Here is a 16,074-nt window from a genome sequence, read left to right on the forward strand (position 1 = left end):
ATTATTATTACTTTTCAAGACTTTCATCTAATATTTATATTTATTTTATTTAATATTTATTTCAATTACCGATTTATTATTATTATTATTATTGTTAATATTACTGTTGTGCTGTAGACTACTCAGAAATTACACTAGTATTCCATACGAAACATTCTATCCGTAAAGAAATTTTCCATACTACGAAAAGTATACATTAGTAAGACAAACCATGCTGTTCAAAGCATTCCAAATGCAAACGAGAGCGCCACCTAGTGCCTGTGTCGTGAAGGAGTAGTGGGTGGGATCGAGTCCAGTCTGCCAAGTTTGGAGTCTCTGCAGTCTCTGACGCCACTTCTTGGCCAGAAGAAAAGTAATACGTCTAAAGAAGAGAAAATCAGAAGTGGCTCTGTTAGCGTGTCTGATGAGACTCTATATTACCGATTACAGACGCTATGATAAAACTTTGATTTAAACGCGGAGCATGAAGTCTTGAATCTGCTGCGTGGCATTATCGGACGGGAAGTCACTGCCCTCGCGGAGGAAACCACTTCACACCGTTATCTGGCACACTTTGAACCTCTCGTCTGTTGATGTGAAAGGATCGTAAATGTCACCTCTTGCGTGCGAAGTATCCGGCGCAGACTCGCTGTGAATAATGGATCAGTCCGTGGCGATTCAAGAGACTTTGGCCAAAGGAGAAAACTGCACCATAGTATCCTCTCAGCGCTCATCTGAAACCGTGACTGCATTGCAAACGTTTATTTCTGTTCAAAGTAAAGCCGTGATTCTGAAACAGACTGCATGTTTTCTTACATATGAACTTAAGATTGTTGCGCAACTTTGCACTTTCTTAACATAGCCTACTATATGTATGCCTATAAGAAATATATTTAGATTATAGTGAATGTCACGTAGTTAATATTCTCTACAATTCTGTTTACAGTGTATCTTACTAAACACACACAGTTTTTTTCTATTGTTTTATCGAGCATGCCCAGTTTCAATGGGAAAAGGAGATTCCAGTGCGTCAATCCTGTCGTGTCCGCTAGATGTCGCCAGTGTACGCTGCTATAAATGGCTCTTATAAATTGTTATCAGTCATCTAATATCTCGATCGATAGAAATGTAATGAATTGTTTTAGTTATCCTTAGCAGCCCAACACATGCTGTGGAGTGTGTTTCACTGCTGAATGATGTGAGAGAGAGCAAACTGATCGGACTGGTGCAGCAGAACAACGAACATGCGTGAGTTTATGGACTTTAAAAAACAACAAATTAAATAATTTTAAATCAATAGCGTCAATATACATTACTTCATAAACTACAATTATACATTTGTAGGGTTTAATCAATGTAGTTGAGACTAACATCTAAATCTGTATAAATCATTTAGTAGGTACCTGGCTGATGAACAAACATTCTTCCATTAACGATAATAGAATGTTCGTTTGATTTTATACTTCATGAATAATGATCTCAAATCGTTAGCACAAAAACATTATTTTTACATTGTTCACGGAACTTTTTAAAAATGTTAAATCTAAATCTAAAACTCACTAATTACATTTACATTTAGTCATTTAGCACACACAAAAGAGCAATGATAAAGATGGAATAGATGTGTGTTTAGTCAATTCTTTAAGATGGCTAAGGCTGCTTGGATTAAGTTGGATAGATCTTTCCATCAGGAGGGAACATTTTATGTAACCGTCTGTTAAAGTGATATTGTGCCTCTGGGATGGTATAATAAAGTGATGTTCACTTTCAGAACACAAGCTTCTAGAGGTACATATGTCTGAAGTAATGAATTAAGGTAAAGGGGTGCAGAGCCAGTGGTGGTTTGGTAGGCAAACATTAACGCCTTGAATTTTATGCAAGCAGCTATTGGTAGCCAGTGCAAAATGACAAAGAGAGGTGTAACATGGATTATTTTTGACTAATTAAACAATGATCTTGCTGCCGCATTCTGGATAAATTTGAATTAATTGTAAAGGTTTGATAAAACTGTCTGTAATAGCTGCCAAGAGAGCATTGCAATCATAAAGCCTGGATAGAACAAGAACTTGAACAAGGAGTTGTGAAGCATGTTCCCGAAAGAAAAGGGCCTGATCTTCTTGATGTTGAATAAAGCAAATCTGCAGTGCAGTTTTAGCAATGTGGTCTGAGTAAAAATCAGATGATCATTAATCATAACTCCAAGGTTTCTGGCTGTCTTTAAAGGAGTTATGAATGATGTGACTAACTGGATGGTGAAATTGTGATGAAACAATCACAAGAAGTTCTATCTTGGAAGTTGAGTTGAAGGTGATGGTCCATCATCCAGCAATAAATGTCTGTTAGACATGCTGAGATGTGAGCAGCTATTGTCAGATCATTAGGATGGAATGAGAGATAGAGTTGAGCGTCATCAGCACTGCAGTGATATGAAAAGTCATGTTTCTGAATGACAGAACCTAGTTATGCCATGCAGACAGAGAAGAGAAGTGGTCCAAGGACAGAGCCCTGAGGCATCCCAGTAGTTAGATGTTGTGACTTGTGACACTCACCTCTTCAAGATACCTTGAAGTAGAGCTGAAGATCTTTGCCCGAACCCGATGGGACCCGACGGGTTCAGTCGGGTTCGGGCTTAATTTCTGTCATCTTACACGGGCTCGGGCCGGGCTCGGGCTTGCGCTCCGGTTTGCGAGGTAAAGGAGCGGTCATGTCATGTGTTTCGATTAGCGCGAGAAAGATGCGAAAATTAATTCTGAGCAGGTGTAACGGAGGCTTGCCTCTGGTGATTACGTTTTGGTTGCACCAGCAACTAAAGCAAACTCTGAGGTGTGGAAAAGTTTTGACCATGTTTATAATGAGAATAATGAGTGAATAATGACGCACTATTAGTGAGCGCAGGAGCGCGGTGAAGACATCTACAGTGGATTCAATCATTTTCCTCCACAAAAACATGTAGACCTAGCCTAATCTCTGTGAGTAAAGGTTTTTCAAATGATAACTAAATATTCACCGAGTCTTAAATGCATAATGTTGACAGAGTATTTACGCTAATGTTGGCATTATTCTTTTATTAAATAAAGCAAATCCGGCGGAGCCTTTATCTTAATTTCATTATTGCCAAATACCCATCTTAATTTAAGATTTATCTTAATTTTTTTTTTTTTTTAAATGACTCGTTTTTATTGGTGCGTTGGTCTATTTATAGGTTAAATGAGCCTATGTCTAGAATGCTGAGATGTTACGATGTCACAGAAGACTTATTTTATTTCTTTATTCCAACTTCCAAGTGGTCTAGTCTACGTTAGTTATGAGTAAATTATGTTAAAACATGAATAAACTATTAATTACTATTGTTGACAAAAGGCAAAAGAGCTGTGTGCGTGCGCACATTTGAATAATGTCGGGCTGTAAACGGGTTCGGGCTTTAAAAAAGCTGTCAATCAAAATGTACTTGTCGGGCTCTGGCCGAAACCTGTCGAACTTAACCAAAACCCTAACTTTTAAGGCCCGATTACAGCTCTACCTTGAAGGACCTATCTGATAGGTAAGACTCAGACCACTGAAGTACGGTTCCTGAGATTCCCTTTGTCAGTAGGGTTAACAGGAGGATATGGTGGTTAACTGTGTCAAAAGTAGCGGACAGATCCTGCAAGATTTGGAAGCTTCTCTTGTCAGTCTTAGTCAGCAAGGCCGTCTCAGTTGAATGTCCATTTCTGAATCCAGATTGGTTGCTGTCATTGAGATGTTCTGTATGAGAAAGGCAGAGACCTGGTTGGACACAGCTCATTCAATTGTTTTAGCAATGAATGGAAGAAGGGAAACCGGTCCATAGTTCTCTAAAAGAGATTGATTAAGGGTGGGTCTCTTAAGTAATGGGGTCATACGAGCCTGTCTAAATGTTGAGGGAAAAACACCAGTGTGGAGGGATGTGTTGATGATGTGAGTGAGTGCAGGTATAAATTCAGGAGAAATAGCTTGAAGGAGATGAGATGGAATAGGATCAAGCAGACAAGAAGTAGGATGATTAGAAAGGATGAGTTTGGAGACTTCTGCCTCAGAGAGTAAAGAGAAGGGTGTGAACATATCTTTGCCGGCAACTTGTGCTTGACAGATTTTGGTGCTGGCCTGGAAGACAAGGGGCAGACAGTGCCTAAACAAGATTTAAGAGTGGAGCAGAAAGTATCTGTAGCACTGTCAGCATCAAGAGATGGTAAATGTTTAGGGGGAGGAAGCGGAGATGAAACCATACAGATACCCGGGAGGGTGACCGTGAGGGTAGGTTACGTCGAAAGATGACATGTGTAGGGGTATGTGTTGAGCTGGAACCATGTTGAGGTTAAAAGTGAGGAGGAAGTGATACAAGATGTGCAGTGGAGTAACCAGTACATGATCAGTAGAGCAGTGTCATGTGTTAATAAGGTCCGGTTGGTTGCCTGATTGTTGAGTAGCAGTAGTTGACACTCGGTTGAGATCAAAAAGAGGAAAACAGAGTGTGGAAATCAGCATACAGAGGTTTATCTAGGCGCATGTTGAAATCTCCAAGCATGACTAGGGGAGTACCATCCTCAGGTAAGGTTGAGTGATGTAATGAGATCGGCTTTGTTTACAGCAGACTGGCAATTCCAGAGTCCAACAGAAATAGAAAGTAGTGTATTAGCAGACATAGGCAAAGTGTGCAGGTTGTTAGGATTGTGCTGCCTATAGTGTGTGATGTGTGGTTTGTGAGTGCTAGTAATAGTAGGGATCTGGAAGCACATAGTAAGAGTTGGTCATTAAAACTGAAACAGAAGTGAAGCAAGGTGTAGAAAACAGGATGAGTCAGAAGTGATACTTATGTCCCTTGCTGATGTCCCTGCACAGTGGAGTCGCACGGTAGAGTCGATGGGTCTCACGCGAGGGCTGATGTGATATACTAACCTTTTTTATACCGCTTGACAAAACGGAAATTGAATTCAGCTGAACACACTTTATTGTTTATCACAACAAATGGCTAAGCAAGCACACGACACTGATAAGGTATGTGATACAGTACGAGACTAAACGCAGCTTCAGCAGGTGTCAACACAGTAAACAAAACAAGGGTTTCCTAGCAACAACAACTGCGCAACCATAAGCTAGGGTTAGCATTCCCATAATGTTGCAAAATGATCACATTTATGTTCACATAACTAAGAAAAAAAATGGGAATGTTTGCAAAATAGACCATATTTCTTACCTGGGTATATACATTTAAATTGCTCTTCTGGAAAACAACCCAAAATAAAAGGTTTTATGAATTATTATTTTTATTATGTTACTGACTTTTATCAACAGCATGTTACAAAATCTAAAAGACAATAAGTTTATAAAACTAATGTTGTGTTGCAGCCTTTCAATATGTTCTATTCCTTTTATTTCTCAGGTTATTCATATATTCCCATCGAAGAATGGCCATCACTGGTGATGATGTCAGACTGGATGAAATCATACCCATTTCTTATGACTTCTCAGTTGTTGAAGGTAAATGTTGAAGGAATTATTTAGTTAATATTAAGTGAAAGCATGCTTTCATGTTGAATTGATTTAATGGATCTATCTGATATCTTCACAGTTTCATCTCCAGATGAGCTTGCTGTTGTTGGTGAGCATTTATATGATAGATCAACAGCTGCAGTAGTGTTTGCATCAAAGTTAAAGTACATCTCAATGCATCAATGTTCAGTGTATCTCAGGACTGTTTTAATAGCTAGTTCACATGTTATTACAAAGGTGCAGATACTCGGGTACGAGTGACTTTTTTGGAAGAGGAGTTGGAGCTGAAGTTACCCTTTGGTTCTCAAACCCGTCTCTTCCTCAGCGAAGTCAATCGGGCATGGAGTGGTAAGATACACATAGCTTTGGGTCAGTCAAATATTTTTTTACTTATGCTGTAGTCATCATAGAAACATCACGGTTTTCACAAAAATCATCAAAACTGAGTTGAATATTACTAATAAAAAATCAAATGTAATGCTTCTGGAGTAATGGCTGCTGAAAATTCAGCTTTGCCAACACAAGAATAAATTCAGTTTTAAAATACATTCAAATGGGGAATAATATTATTTAAATTTGTAATAATATTTCACTATATTATTGATTTCACAGTATTTTAAATCAGATAAATAAAGCCTTGGTGAGCAGAAAATACTTATTTCAAAAACATAAAAAAATCTTACTGACCCCAATACTTTTGCATGAGAACACATTTAGTCATACTTCGATGGTTTTGTGTAGAGCTATGTGGTTCTTCGTGTTGAGTAGAAGGGGAATCCACATGGCAGTGATGCAGAAGATAAAGTTCCATTGATACCATCCATAGCAAACCTGCCAAACATGTTCCCATTCATGCTAACAAAATTCTGAAATCCATTCAGACCGAGCAAAGCTGTTTGAAAGTGAAAGACATTAGCTGATTGGTAAATACTGGTACTTTGGGAATCATTGCGTAGTAACAAGGAAGCCCAGCTGTACAACCTGCAAGTGCTATATCTATCTATCTATCTATCTATCTATATATATATATATATATATATATATATATATCTTCACAAAATAAACTGAGATCTGAAGAAGCTAAGCAGCCAGTTTGCTCAACTCTCAGACAACAGCTAAATCTAACAAATAAGGAAGACACGAGGGAGAGAGACTAAGATTGCGGAACAGAAGAAGGTGTGAGAGGCGGAGTTTGAGTTCAAAATAGAAGGTTGTCTGCTTCTGTCCAGTTTGTGGCTTTTAACATACAGAATGAGCAGCTGTTTGTTATTTGTGATAAGGATTTGTGGATCTACGGTGCGTTTTCATGATTTAAAGATGAACGCTTGAAAGTAATTTCATCAGACATCTCGAACTGAAATCAACAAGGTCTGAAGAGGAAATATGCTCGGGCTAAGTGATGGTTAACGAATGCCACAAGGACCTTCATCACTTGAGCGCTGATGGCGAGTATCAGGGGCTCAGCAGATGTGCTTATTAACCGGAGGAATATTAGAAATTTGCAAGGTAAGCGGCAAAACGGTTGTAGATCATTTGTGGTCATATAGAAACTCAAACACCAGTAGGCACTTGCTTGCAAAGGGAAGTTAGAGATCGTCTGTGTGATTAGATGTTGAAGTCAGTGTGAAATTTGTGGCTAATAGTTTTGAGAGAGAGAACGGCTGCAAAGGAAAGGAGAAAAAAAAAACAGTTCCTCTTTGCCTTTCTCTGAATATACATTGAAATGAATGATGTTCTAGTTCCTGTGGCTCAGTGGTAGAGCATTGTGTTTGCAGCGCAAGAGGTCGTGGGTTCAATTCCCAGGAAATACACATACTGGTAAAAAATAAAGAAAAGAAAATGTATAGCCTATAAGTCGATTTGGATGAAATGTTCTTAGAAGAGTGAGATACATGTATTTGTATCATTATTTTTCTATGTATTTATCACTTATGTTTTATCCTGAAACTGGAAGTTTAATTAACCTATGCAAAAGAAGAATTTAAGAAATAAATGAGTCTTTTAAAATTTCAGATGTCTGTGAGCAGTATCCGAAGGACGAACCGAAATTTGACTGGCTAACTAAATACCGTAAGATGTCAAAAGGAGCTCGATCACTAAGAAAGTCAATTGCATCGACGACTGTCAAGATGAGTCAAATGAAGAAATCAGGTAAGCATTGCATTTAGCCACCACAGGAATTACCCTCATAAAAAAGCTTTACAGAAATAGCAGTTGCACATGTTCAGGACATGATGTACTGCCACTCATATCCTGAGAAGATGGTGCAAAGACTCTTATTTAGATGTTTTTGTGTAGAGCTGGTCATTTTAAATCGGGTAAGCTTTGCATTCTTCCAATGTAACACATCATTGCAAATTAATATGCCTGTTTTACAAACTCCACAAGAAGAAAAGTATTTTTTGGGAAAACGTTACAAAAGTCCACAAAGCAGGTTTGACATGGACCTGTGGTATGTCTCTGCTCTGTGTTAATTGGTTATAAAAACTGTATATTTGCTTACTCTACAGTGGTCTCTATGAATCATCCAAACACTGAAACCCTTAAAGGCCCTTTCACCTAACGCTAAAAATATAGTTCTAAAATGATTCTCAATATTAAAGAATAGTAGAGTCCAAACCACAACTATAACGATAAAGGCACAGAGGAACAATGTCATTGGAGTCATTTTCAGAATGTTTTTTTTCCCAGTTGATGAACGATACTAATATTTACAGCCAATCACAATCCATCCTGCTGTAAAGAGCTGGAGAATTTCAATCTTGGTGTGAACAGGGCTTTACAGAAGTGACATGGCCTTCGCTCTTTCAGTTTTCATGAAGCTGTTTTAGTAAACAGACCAGTACATCCACATGCCAGCACTGCGTCATCAGCTCTGTTTTATTACCTCAGCGAAACCATGAGCTTGTGAGATCATTAATAATCATCTGTATCTCCTGGAGAAATCTCAGAAATCATCCTTTTATTAACCATTAACAGTGTTGCTCTAACATTGCTTACATATTAATATAGTTTTCATATTTTGAATTTATATTTTGTTAGAATTTTAGTTTGTTTTACCCATTTTTATGTTTTTGTCATTTATAGCTTTATTTTATACTATTTTAGTATTGCATTTGATCATATTTCAGAATTTTTTCAATTAACAAAAATAGTTTTTGGTAGTTTTAATAAAAGTTTTAGATGACAGTAACAGCACTGTCCTCCTTGTTCTCAGAATTCATATTTGCATTATAGTTGTATTACAGTTGGAAGGAAGTTAGCACTGGATATATTGTTGGGCTGGAATCTCGGTGTTGTTTATTATGAATAGCATTGTCTTTACATTATGTTATTGTATAAAAGTTGTGAAAATATTATTAGCTTGTCGAGTCTAATTCTCAATCGATTGCTTTGTGTTAGACCGCTCTAGTCTGCAAGCTTCGTCATGACGAATGCTACTGTGGCGAAGGCTGTGCTCATGAATAATAATTGAAATGGGACGTCACGCCAACGGCCTTATTTGATTGGCTGCAAAGCTGACGTTGTTAATTAAGCGCTTGTGAAGACTCGTGTGGCTGGACGCTAGGGGAAGTTTACGAGGCGACGTCAGGATGACGGCATTAATATTCATGACTTTCAGCATAGTAGCGCTCTGTGCCAAAAGCTATTTAGTGTCAAATGAACTGGAATCGGTCCGTGACGGTGTAACTACAGTCAGAATGCAAAAAACAGGTTGATGTCTCATACGACTGGATTAAATGGTAAGAAAAGTGTTCTCGGTTAGATTATAAATTTAAACAAAGTAAACCGACAACGTTATAGATATGTATGTATGTATGTAACGTATATAAATACAAACGTCTTTTCTGTTGTATGACAGGAACACTCCGAGTAGACATAAAATAACTCGGGTTCATCTGATTTGTCTCAGTGAAGTGTGTTTTGTTGTGATTGACTCAAACCCTAGTGAGCTGCCTACCTAGAGAGCACTTCTGGACGGTGAGAATCTGACTCCTAAAGCAACAAAAATACTCGAATATTCTTACATTAAGAAAACTTTAACTGCTCAGAAATGCTGACTAGTTAGGATTTGAAATAGAAACATAAAGGAATTGATCATGTGTACTGTATGGATGTAGAGGTGATAGCCTGGCAGGGTTATAAAGTGTTAATCTCTGTATTTGCTAATATCTTTATTTGTTTCTGCTTATCTGCTTGTTAATCACTAACACTATTAAGTATTATGGGGTAGTTGACTGTAGTGGCCTGCTTTGTGACATCATTCCACACATGTGAAAGTATTTTATTTATTATTATTATTTTATCATATATTTTTTATATTAAACATCTGTCTAATTTTGTAATATTTGCAACTTTCACTCAATATTTGTTGTCACACCACAGGGAAAAAAATAAAAATAATTAATTAATTAAAAACCAATTACATCCCACAAAATCTTCAAAATCTGGTTTTTATTTCAGATTCTGCATTGTTTATAGGTCACAAAGTAAATAAGATTTAATTTAAATCCATTTCTAGTTCCCATTGATGCTCAAGATACTCTTGTAAATTGTTCCATTCAACTTTGAAATTGTTCTGTTCGTATTTTAACTTATTATGATATACATTTTTGTAATGAAAATGTATCAAATAAAATATAATTTTTACAGTCTTTGTGAGATATTTACAATATAATACTGGATACATTTTTTTTTTACTTAAAATCTTTGTTAGAACGTGTAATTACAGTGGTGTGTAAAAGTGTTTGCCCCCTTCTGATTTCTTTTTTTTTTCCATGTTTGTCACACTTTAATGTTTCAGATCATGATACAAATTTACATTTTAGGCAAAGATGACACAAGTAAATACAAGTTTTTAAATGAAGGTTTTTATTATTAAGGGGAAACAAAATCCAAAACTACATGGGCCTGTGTGAAGAAGTTTGCCCCCTAAACCTAATAACTGGTCGGGCCACCCTTAGCAGCAACAACTGCAATCAAGCGCTTGCGATAACATGCAATGAGTCTGTTACAGCGCTGAGGAGGAATTTTTGTCCACTCATCTATGCAGAAGTGTTGTAATTCACCCACACTGGAGGTTTTTCGAGCATGAACCGCCTTTTTAAGCATCTCAATAGGATTCAGATCAGACTTTGACTAGGCCACTCCAAAGTCTTCATTTAGTTTTTCTTCAGCCATTCAGAGGTGGACTAGCTGGTGTATTTTGGATCATTGTCCTGCTGCAGATCACAAGTTTGCTCCAGCTTGAGGTCATGAACAGATGGCCGGATTCTCCTTCAGGATTTTTTGGTGAACAGCAGAATTCATGGTTCCAATTATTTCAGCAAAACAGCCCCAGACTATCACACGTATGATGTTCTTTTTCTGAAATGCGGTGTTACTTTTACGCCAGACGTAATGGGACACATGCCTTCCAAAAAGTAAAACTTTTGTCTCGTCAGTCCACAGAGTATTTTCCAAAAAGTCTTGGGGATCATCAAGATGTTTTCTGGTAATACTGAGACGAGCCTTTATGTTCTTTTTGCTCAGCAGCAGTTTTCGTCTTGGATCTCTGCCATGCAGACCATTTTTGCCCAGTCTCTTTCTTATGATGGGGTCATGAACACTGACTTTAACTGAGGCAAGGGAGGCCTGCAGGTCTTTGGATGTTTTTGTGGGGTCTTCTATGACCTCTTGGATGAGTCGTCGCTGTGCTCTTGGGGTAATTTTGGTCAGCTGGTCACTCCTGGGAAGATCATCCACTGTTCCATGTTTTTGCCATTTGTGTATAATGGCTTTCACTGTGTCCCAAAGCTTTAGAAATGGCTTTATAGCCTTTTCCAGACTGATAGATCTCAATTACTTTCTTTTTCATTTGTTTCTGAATTTTTTTGGATCTTGGCATGATGTCTAGCTTTTGAGGATCTTTTGGTCTGCTTCACTTTGTCAGTCAGATCCTATTTAAGAGATTTATTGATTGTGAACTATCAACGATAGTCAGAGATATCGACATAAGCAGATGTCTCTGTCAATAGTCAAAACGATATTAGGCTCATTCTCCTATTAATGTATTAAATTATAATAATAATAATTATTATTATTATTTTTATTAGGCAGCCTATTATATTTCGGCTATCAATGACAGTATTTTATATTTAACATTAGTTTATCAGTATGTTTGAAGGTATTTTTTTAGATTATTGGTGATTCCATAGGCTCCCTCTCGCCCACCTGCGTGTTTAAAAAACCAAATAGTTCTGCTATGACAAGAACAACAAGTCTCTCTCTTACTCCACTCATGCACAATAATTTTGTGTATCGTTGTTCTCAGGGGCTGACCATATGACGATTTGAAAAATGACCATATCGCCCAACACTATTGTGAACAGGTGTGACAGTAATCAGGCCTGGGTGTGGCTAGAGAAACTGAACTCAGGTGTGATAAACCACAGTTTTAACAAGGGGGCAAATACTTCTTCATACGGGGCCATGTAGTTTTGGATTTTGTTTTCCCTTAATAAAAACCTTCATTTAAAATCTGCATGTTGTGTTTACTTGTGTTATCTCTGACTAATATTTAAAATTGTTTGATGATCTGAAGCATTAAAGTGTGACAAACAAGCAAATAATTAAGAAATCAGAAGGGGGGAACACTTTTTCACACCACTGTATGTGTGTGTGTGTGTACATATATATATATATATATATATATATATATATATATATATAAGTTTATTTTATTTTTTATTTTTTTGGACTGATGTCTCACTTTCTATAGGTGCCAGTCATATAATTAGAATATCATCAAGAAGTTGATTTATTTCACTAATTCCATTCAAAAAGTGAAACTTGTATATTATATTCATTCATTACACACAGTCTGATATATTTCAAATGTTTATTTCTTTAATTTTGATGATTATACCTGACAACTAAGGAAAATCCAAAATTCAGTATCTATAGTGGCCTTCAGCTCTTCTGCATTCTTGGGTCCGGCATATCGCATCTTCCTCTTCACAGTAAGGTCAGACGAGGTTGCTGGCCAATCAAGAACAGGGATACCATGGACTTTAAACCAGGTACTGGAAGCTTTAGCACTGTGTGCAGGTGCCAAGTCCTGTTGGAAAATGAAATATGCATCTCCATAAAGTTGGTCAGCAGCAGGAAGCATGAAGTGCTCTAAAACTTCCTGGTATACGGCTGTGTTGACCTTGGACCTCAGAAAACACAGTGGACCAAGACCAGCAGATGACATGGCACCCCAAACTATAACTAACTGTGGATACTTTACACTGGACCTCAAGCAACGTGGATTGTGTGCCTCTCCTCTCTTCCTCCAGACTCTGGGACCCTGATTTCCAAAGGAAATGTAAAATTTACTTTCATCAGAGAACATAACTGTGGACCACGAGACGCTCCTGATGCTGTCTGTTGTTCAAGAGTGGCTTGACACAAGGAATGCGAAGCTGAAACCCATGTCTTGCATACGTCTGTGTGTAGTGGTTCTTGAAGCACTGACTCCAGCTGCAGTCCACTGTGAATCTCCCCCACATTTTTGAATGGGTTTTGTTCCACAATCCTCTCCAGGGTGCGTTTATCCCTATTGCTTATACACTTTTTTTGACCACATCTTTTCCTTCCCTTCGCCTCTCTATTAATGTGCTTGGACACAGAGCTCTGTGAACAGCCAGACTCTTTTGCAATGACCTTTTGTTTCCTGCCCTTGTGCAAGGTGTCAATGATTGTCTTTTGGACAACTGTCAAGTCAGCAGTCTTCCCCATGATTGTGTAGCCTACAGAACTAGACTGAGAGACCATTTAAAGGCTTTGCAGGTGTTTTGAGTTAATTAGCTGATTAGAGTGTGACACCAGGTGTCTTCAATATTGAACCTTTTCACAATATTCTAATTTTCTGAGATACTGATATTTGGGATTTTCCTTAGTTGTCAGTTATAATCATCAAAATGAAAAGAAATAAACATTTGAAATATATCATCCTGTGTGTAATGAATGAATATAATATACAAGTTTAACTTTTTGAATGGAATTAGTGAAATAAATCAACTTTTTAATGATATTCTAATAATATGACCAGCACTTGTACTTCATGAATGCCTTTTTGAAATTTAAGCAGGGTTTTCTAGTCCATTCCAAGGACAAAAAAAACAACAACAATGCATTCATCAGAAATACATTTATAATATCCAAGTGTTTAAGCAAATACCTAATGTGCAGGTGTGTCTATTTAGTTATTTATTTAGTATTATAATTGCAATGAAACAGAAGTAGCTACAGATCTTGTATATTTCTTCTATATTTGGACATTCGAGTGTAATAGATCATTTCAACAAAAGGTCCAGTTATGACATTTAGATTAAACATTACACAGTAAAAAAAAAAAAAAAAAAAGGAACTTATGCACAAATAAATTGTACTGTAAATTTTCATTTCATGCTGACTTTAATCAAGTCTTCATGTTTCTGGCTATGTCTTTCTTCATTAGCATTGAAACATGTAGCTCGGGCGCTAACATAGTGCAGTGTGCTGCCCACAGGCCAATATTAGCCAGTCAAAGCTCTATAAAGGATTTGTTACCAAACTTTATTGTGTTAATGCAGAAACCATTGTTGCCAAACCTTTCCTTTGAGATTTCCTGCCCGGGATGAAATAGTTTTGAGGAAGCTTATGTTTGTTTTGGTTCCTCCTACATTCATCTTTTCTGCAGCCTCATGACTTCTGATTCATGATTGAGCCGAGGAACTTTGACCTGTTCTGCTCCGCTTGTTATCAGAGGAGATTTCTGACAAACTGCTGTAACAAACTCCCTTTTGATACGATCAGGAATTTGAGTGCTAGTAAAGAGCTGTAGGTCTCTCCCCTGAAATGATGAGATATCTGACTTGAGTTTTAAGTGCTGTTTATGCAATGCTGTAGACTAATCTGAGTTGAGCTTTGTCTGTGAAATCTGTCTCCACCTTTGCAGAAAGAGCACACGCAGCCAACAACAGCGGACATAAGAAAGAGGACGAGCGGACCAGAGACAGCGTGCATGACAGGTACATTCCCCACTTTAATGCAGACACAGTTAGCTCAGCTCATTTTTATGTTGTTTTCATAAATAAACACACACTATATGTAGTTCTTCTCACAGTTCTGCTTCTCCTGGCTGTTCCTGATTTAAACCAGGCCTGTCAGCTGTCTGCCTGTAGGCCAGACGAAAGCTCGTTGAACAGTTTCAGTAGACTGTCCTATTGATTTTGACCAAATCACTGCTGCCTGATACCAGAAACCAAACTAGCTACTAGACTTACAGTATATTTTCAGTTAAAGTAAATATTTTTTCAGAACATGAATTGGCACAGTTAATTGTCTTTTTTTAATGTATAAAGAAAGGGTCAAAGTACGCACATCCAAAAACGTCTTGGCCAGGTGCAAGATCAAAAGGTACATCAAATAATAGAGAAAAGACAGCAACTGTGCATTTGCCGGACGAAGGTCTTCGACCAAAACGTTCATTTTTTAAATATTTTTTTTTAATAAAGGGAGAATAACAGTGTGCAGATCTTTTTCAGTTATTTGATTTAATGTGTAGTCATTCATGGCGACAATTTGCAGACAAATTTTCAGTCATAAAATGTGATCACAACACAACAAACAGTGTCAACAACGTCACAACAATTAAAACGGTGTGATGTCAGCTCACATCTACAAAGATGTGTCATATTTTATCAAAGAGACATTTTATTCTCTTTTAGCATTATTTTAAACATTCTTACCCAGTATAAAATTATCACTATGGTTTTGTTTTTCGAAGTAAAGTTAATAAAATTCTGTTTGTTAGTTAATTAAAACATAATTAAAAGTGTGAGTTGTGAGTAGAGAGTGTGAAGTCATTTAACCAAAAATCTTAATACTGTACATTAAAATAATACTTTCACATTGTGTTTATTTTAGTGCTGTCAAAATAGCTTGCTAATGTATGTGATCACTTTTTTCAGTTTAAAGCGTTAAAAATATTTAATGCAATTAACGCAGGGGCAGGTTTGGCCACATCTCTCACAAATGCTGCCTCTTGTCTCTTTTTTTTCTTGGCATGAAGTGCATTTATTAAGGCAGAATGTTAAGGTAGAATGTATTTATGATCACATGAAATGGGAGACGTTTCAGACGCGGACTCCAACTTTACTTCACTTCAGGCATTAGTCAACCGAGTGCAGAAGCAATACTGTGCTCATAGCACGTGCTCTTCAGTTGCATGCACAATGGTGCTTCAGTCATAAAAAAGATAGCATTAAACATGTATTAAAAATATATTGTCTTTATGTTGTTTGTACATTGATCTGAATACCGAATGTGAAATTATTGCAGTGTGAAAGTATTTAATTCAAAGGTGGGATTAATCGCGATTAATTTAGGAAAAAAATCTTAATTACCCCGTATTTTTATGAAAAAAATTGTGACTTATGGTCTGGAAAATACGGTAGTAATTTTTTCAATTGATTGACAGCACTGGTTTATATGCATTAATTGACATTACTTTTTATTTGCATTTTTTTATTTTATATAAAATATTGTTTGTTTCATCATATGGGTGGAAGAAAAAAA

The 16,074-nt window shown here is 37.0% G+C and overlaps 1 protein-coding gene across 6 annotated transcripts in view; it reads left to right on the forward strand.

The window, feature by feature from the left end:
- Positions 1-260: 260 nt before the first annotated feature.
- Positions 261-16,074, forward strand: part of LOC127974714 (type II inositol 1,4,5-trisphosphate 5-phosphatase-like) — a 31,349-nt gene continuing 15,535 nt past the window's right edge. The window contains exons 1-7 of one of the 6 annotated variants that reach the window (XM_052578181.1): positions 261-1,042; positions 1,125-1,227; positions 5,378-5,475; positions 5,567-5,596; positions 5,725-5,835; positions 7,501-7,638; positions 14,453-14,525. In XM_052578181.1, coding sequence (XP_052434141.1) covers positions 973-1,042; positions 1,125-1,227; positions 5,378-5,475; positions 5,567-5,596; positions 5,725-5,835; positions 7,501-7,638; positions 14,453-14,525 — 623 coding nt within the window. In that variant the 5' untranslated portion in view covers positions 261-972. Of the gene's footprint in view, positions 1,043-1,124; positions 1,228-5,377; positions 5,476-5,566; positions 5,597-5,724; positions 5,836-6,573; positions 6,994-7,042; positions 7,306-7,500; positions 7,639-9,070; positions 9,231-14,452; positions 14,526-16,074 lie in introns of those variants that run through there. The other 5 variants (XM_052578182.1, XM_052578183.1, XM_052578184.1 and 2 more) reach the window with 5 other exon arrangements.

The sequence above is a fragment of the Carassius gibelio genome, chromosome B16, assembly GCF_023724105.1.
Source record: "Carassius gibelio isolate Cgi1373 ecotype wild population from Czech Republic chromosome B16, carGib1.2-hapl.c, whole genome shotgun sequence".
Classification (NCBI taxonomy): domain Eukaryota; kingdom Metazoa; phylum Chordata; class Actinopteri; order Cypriniformes; family Cyprinidae; genus Carassius; species Carassius gibelio.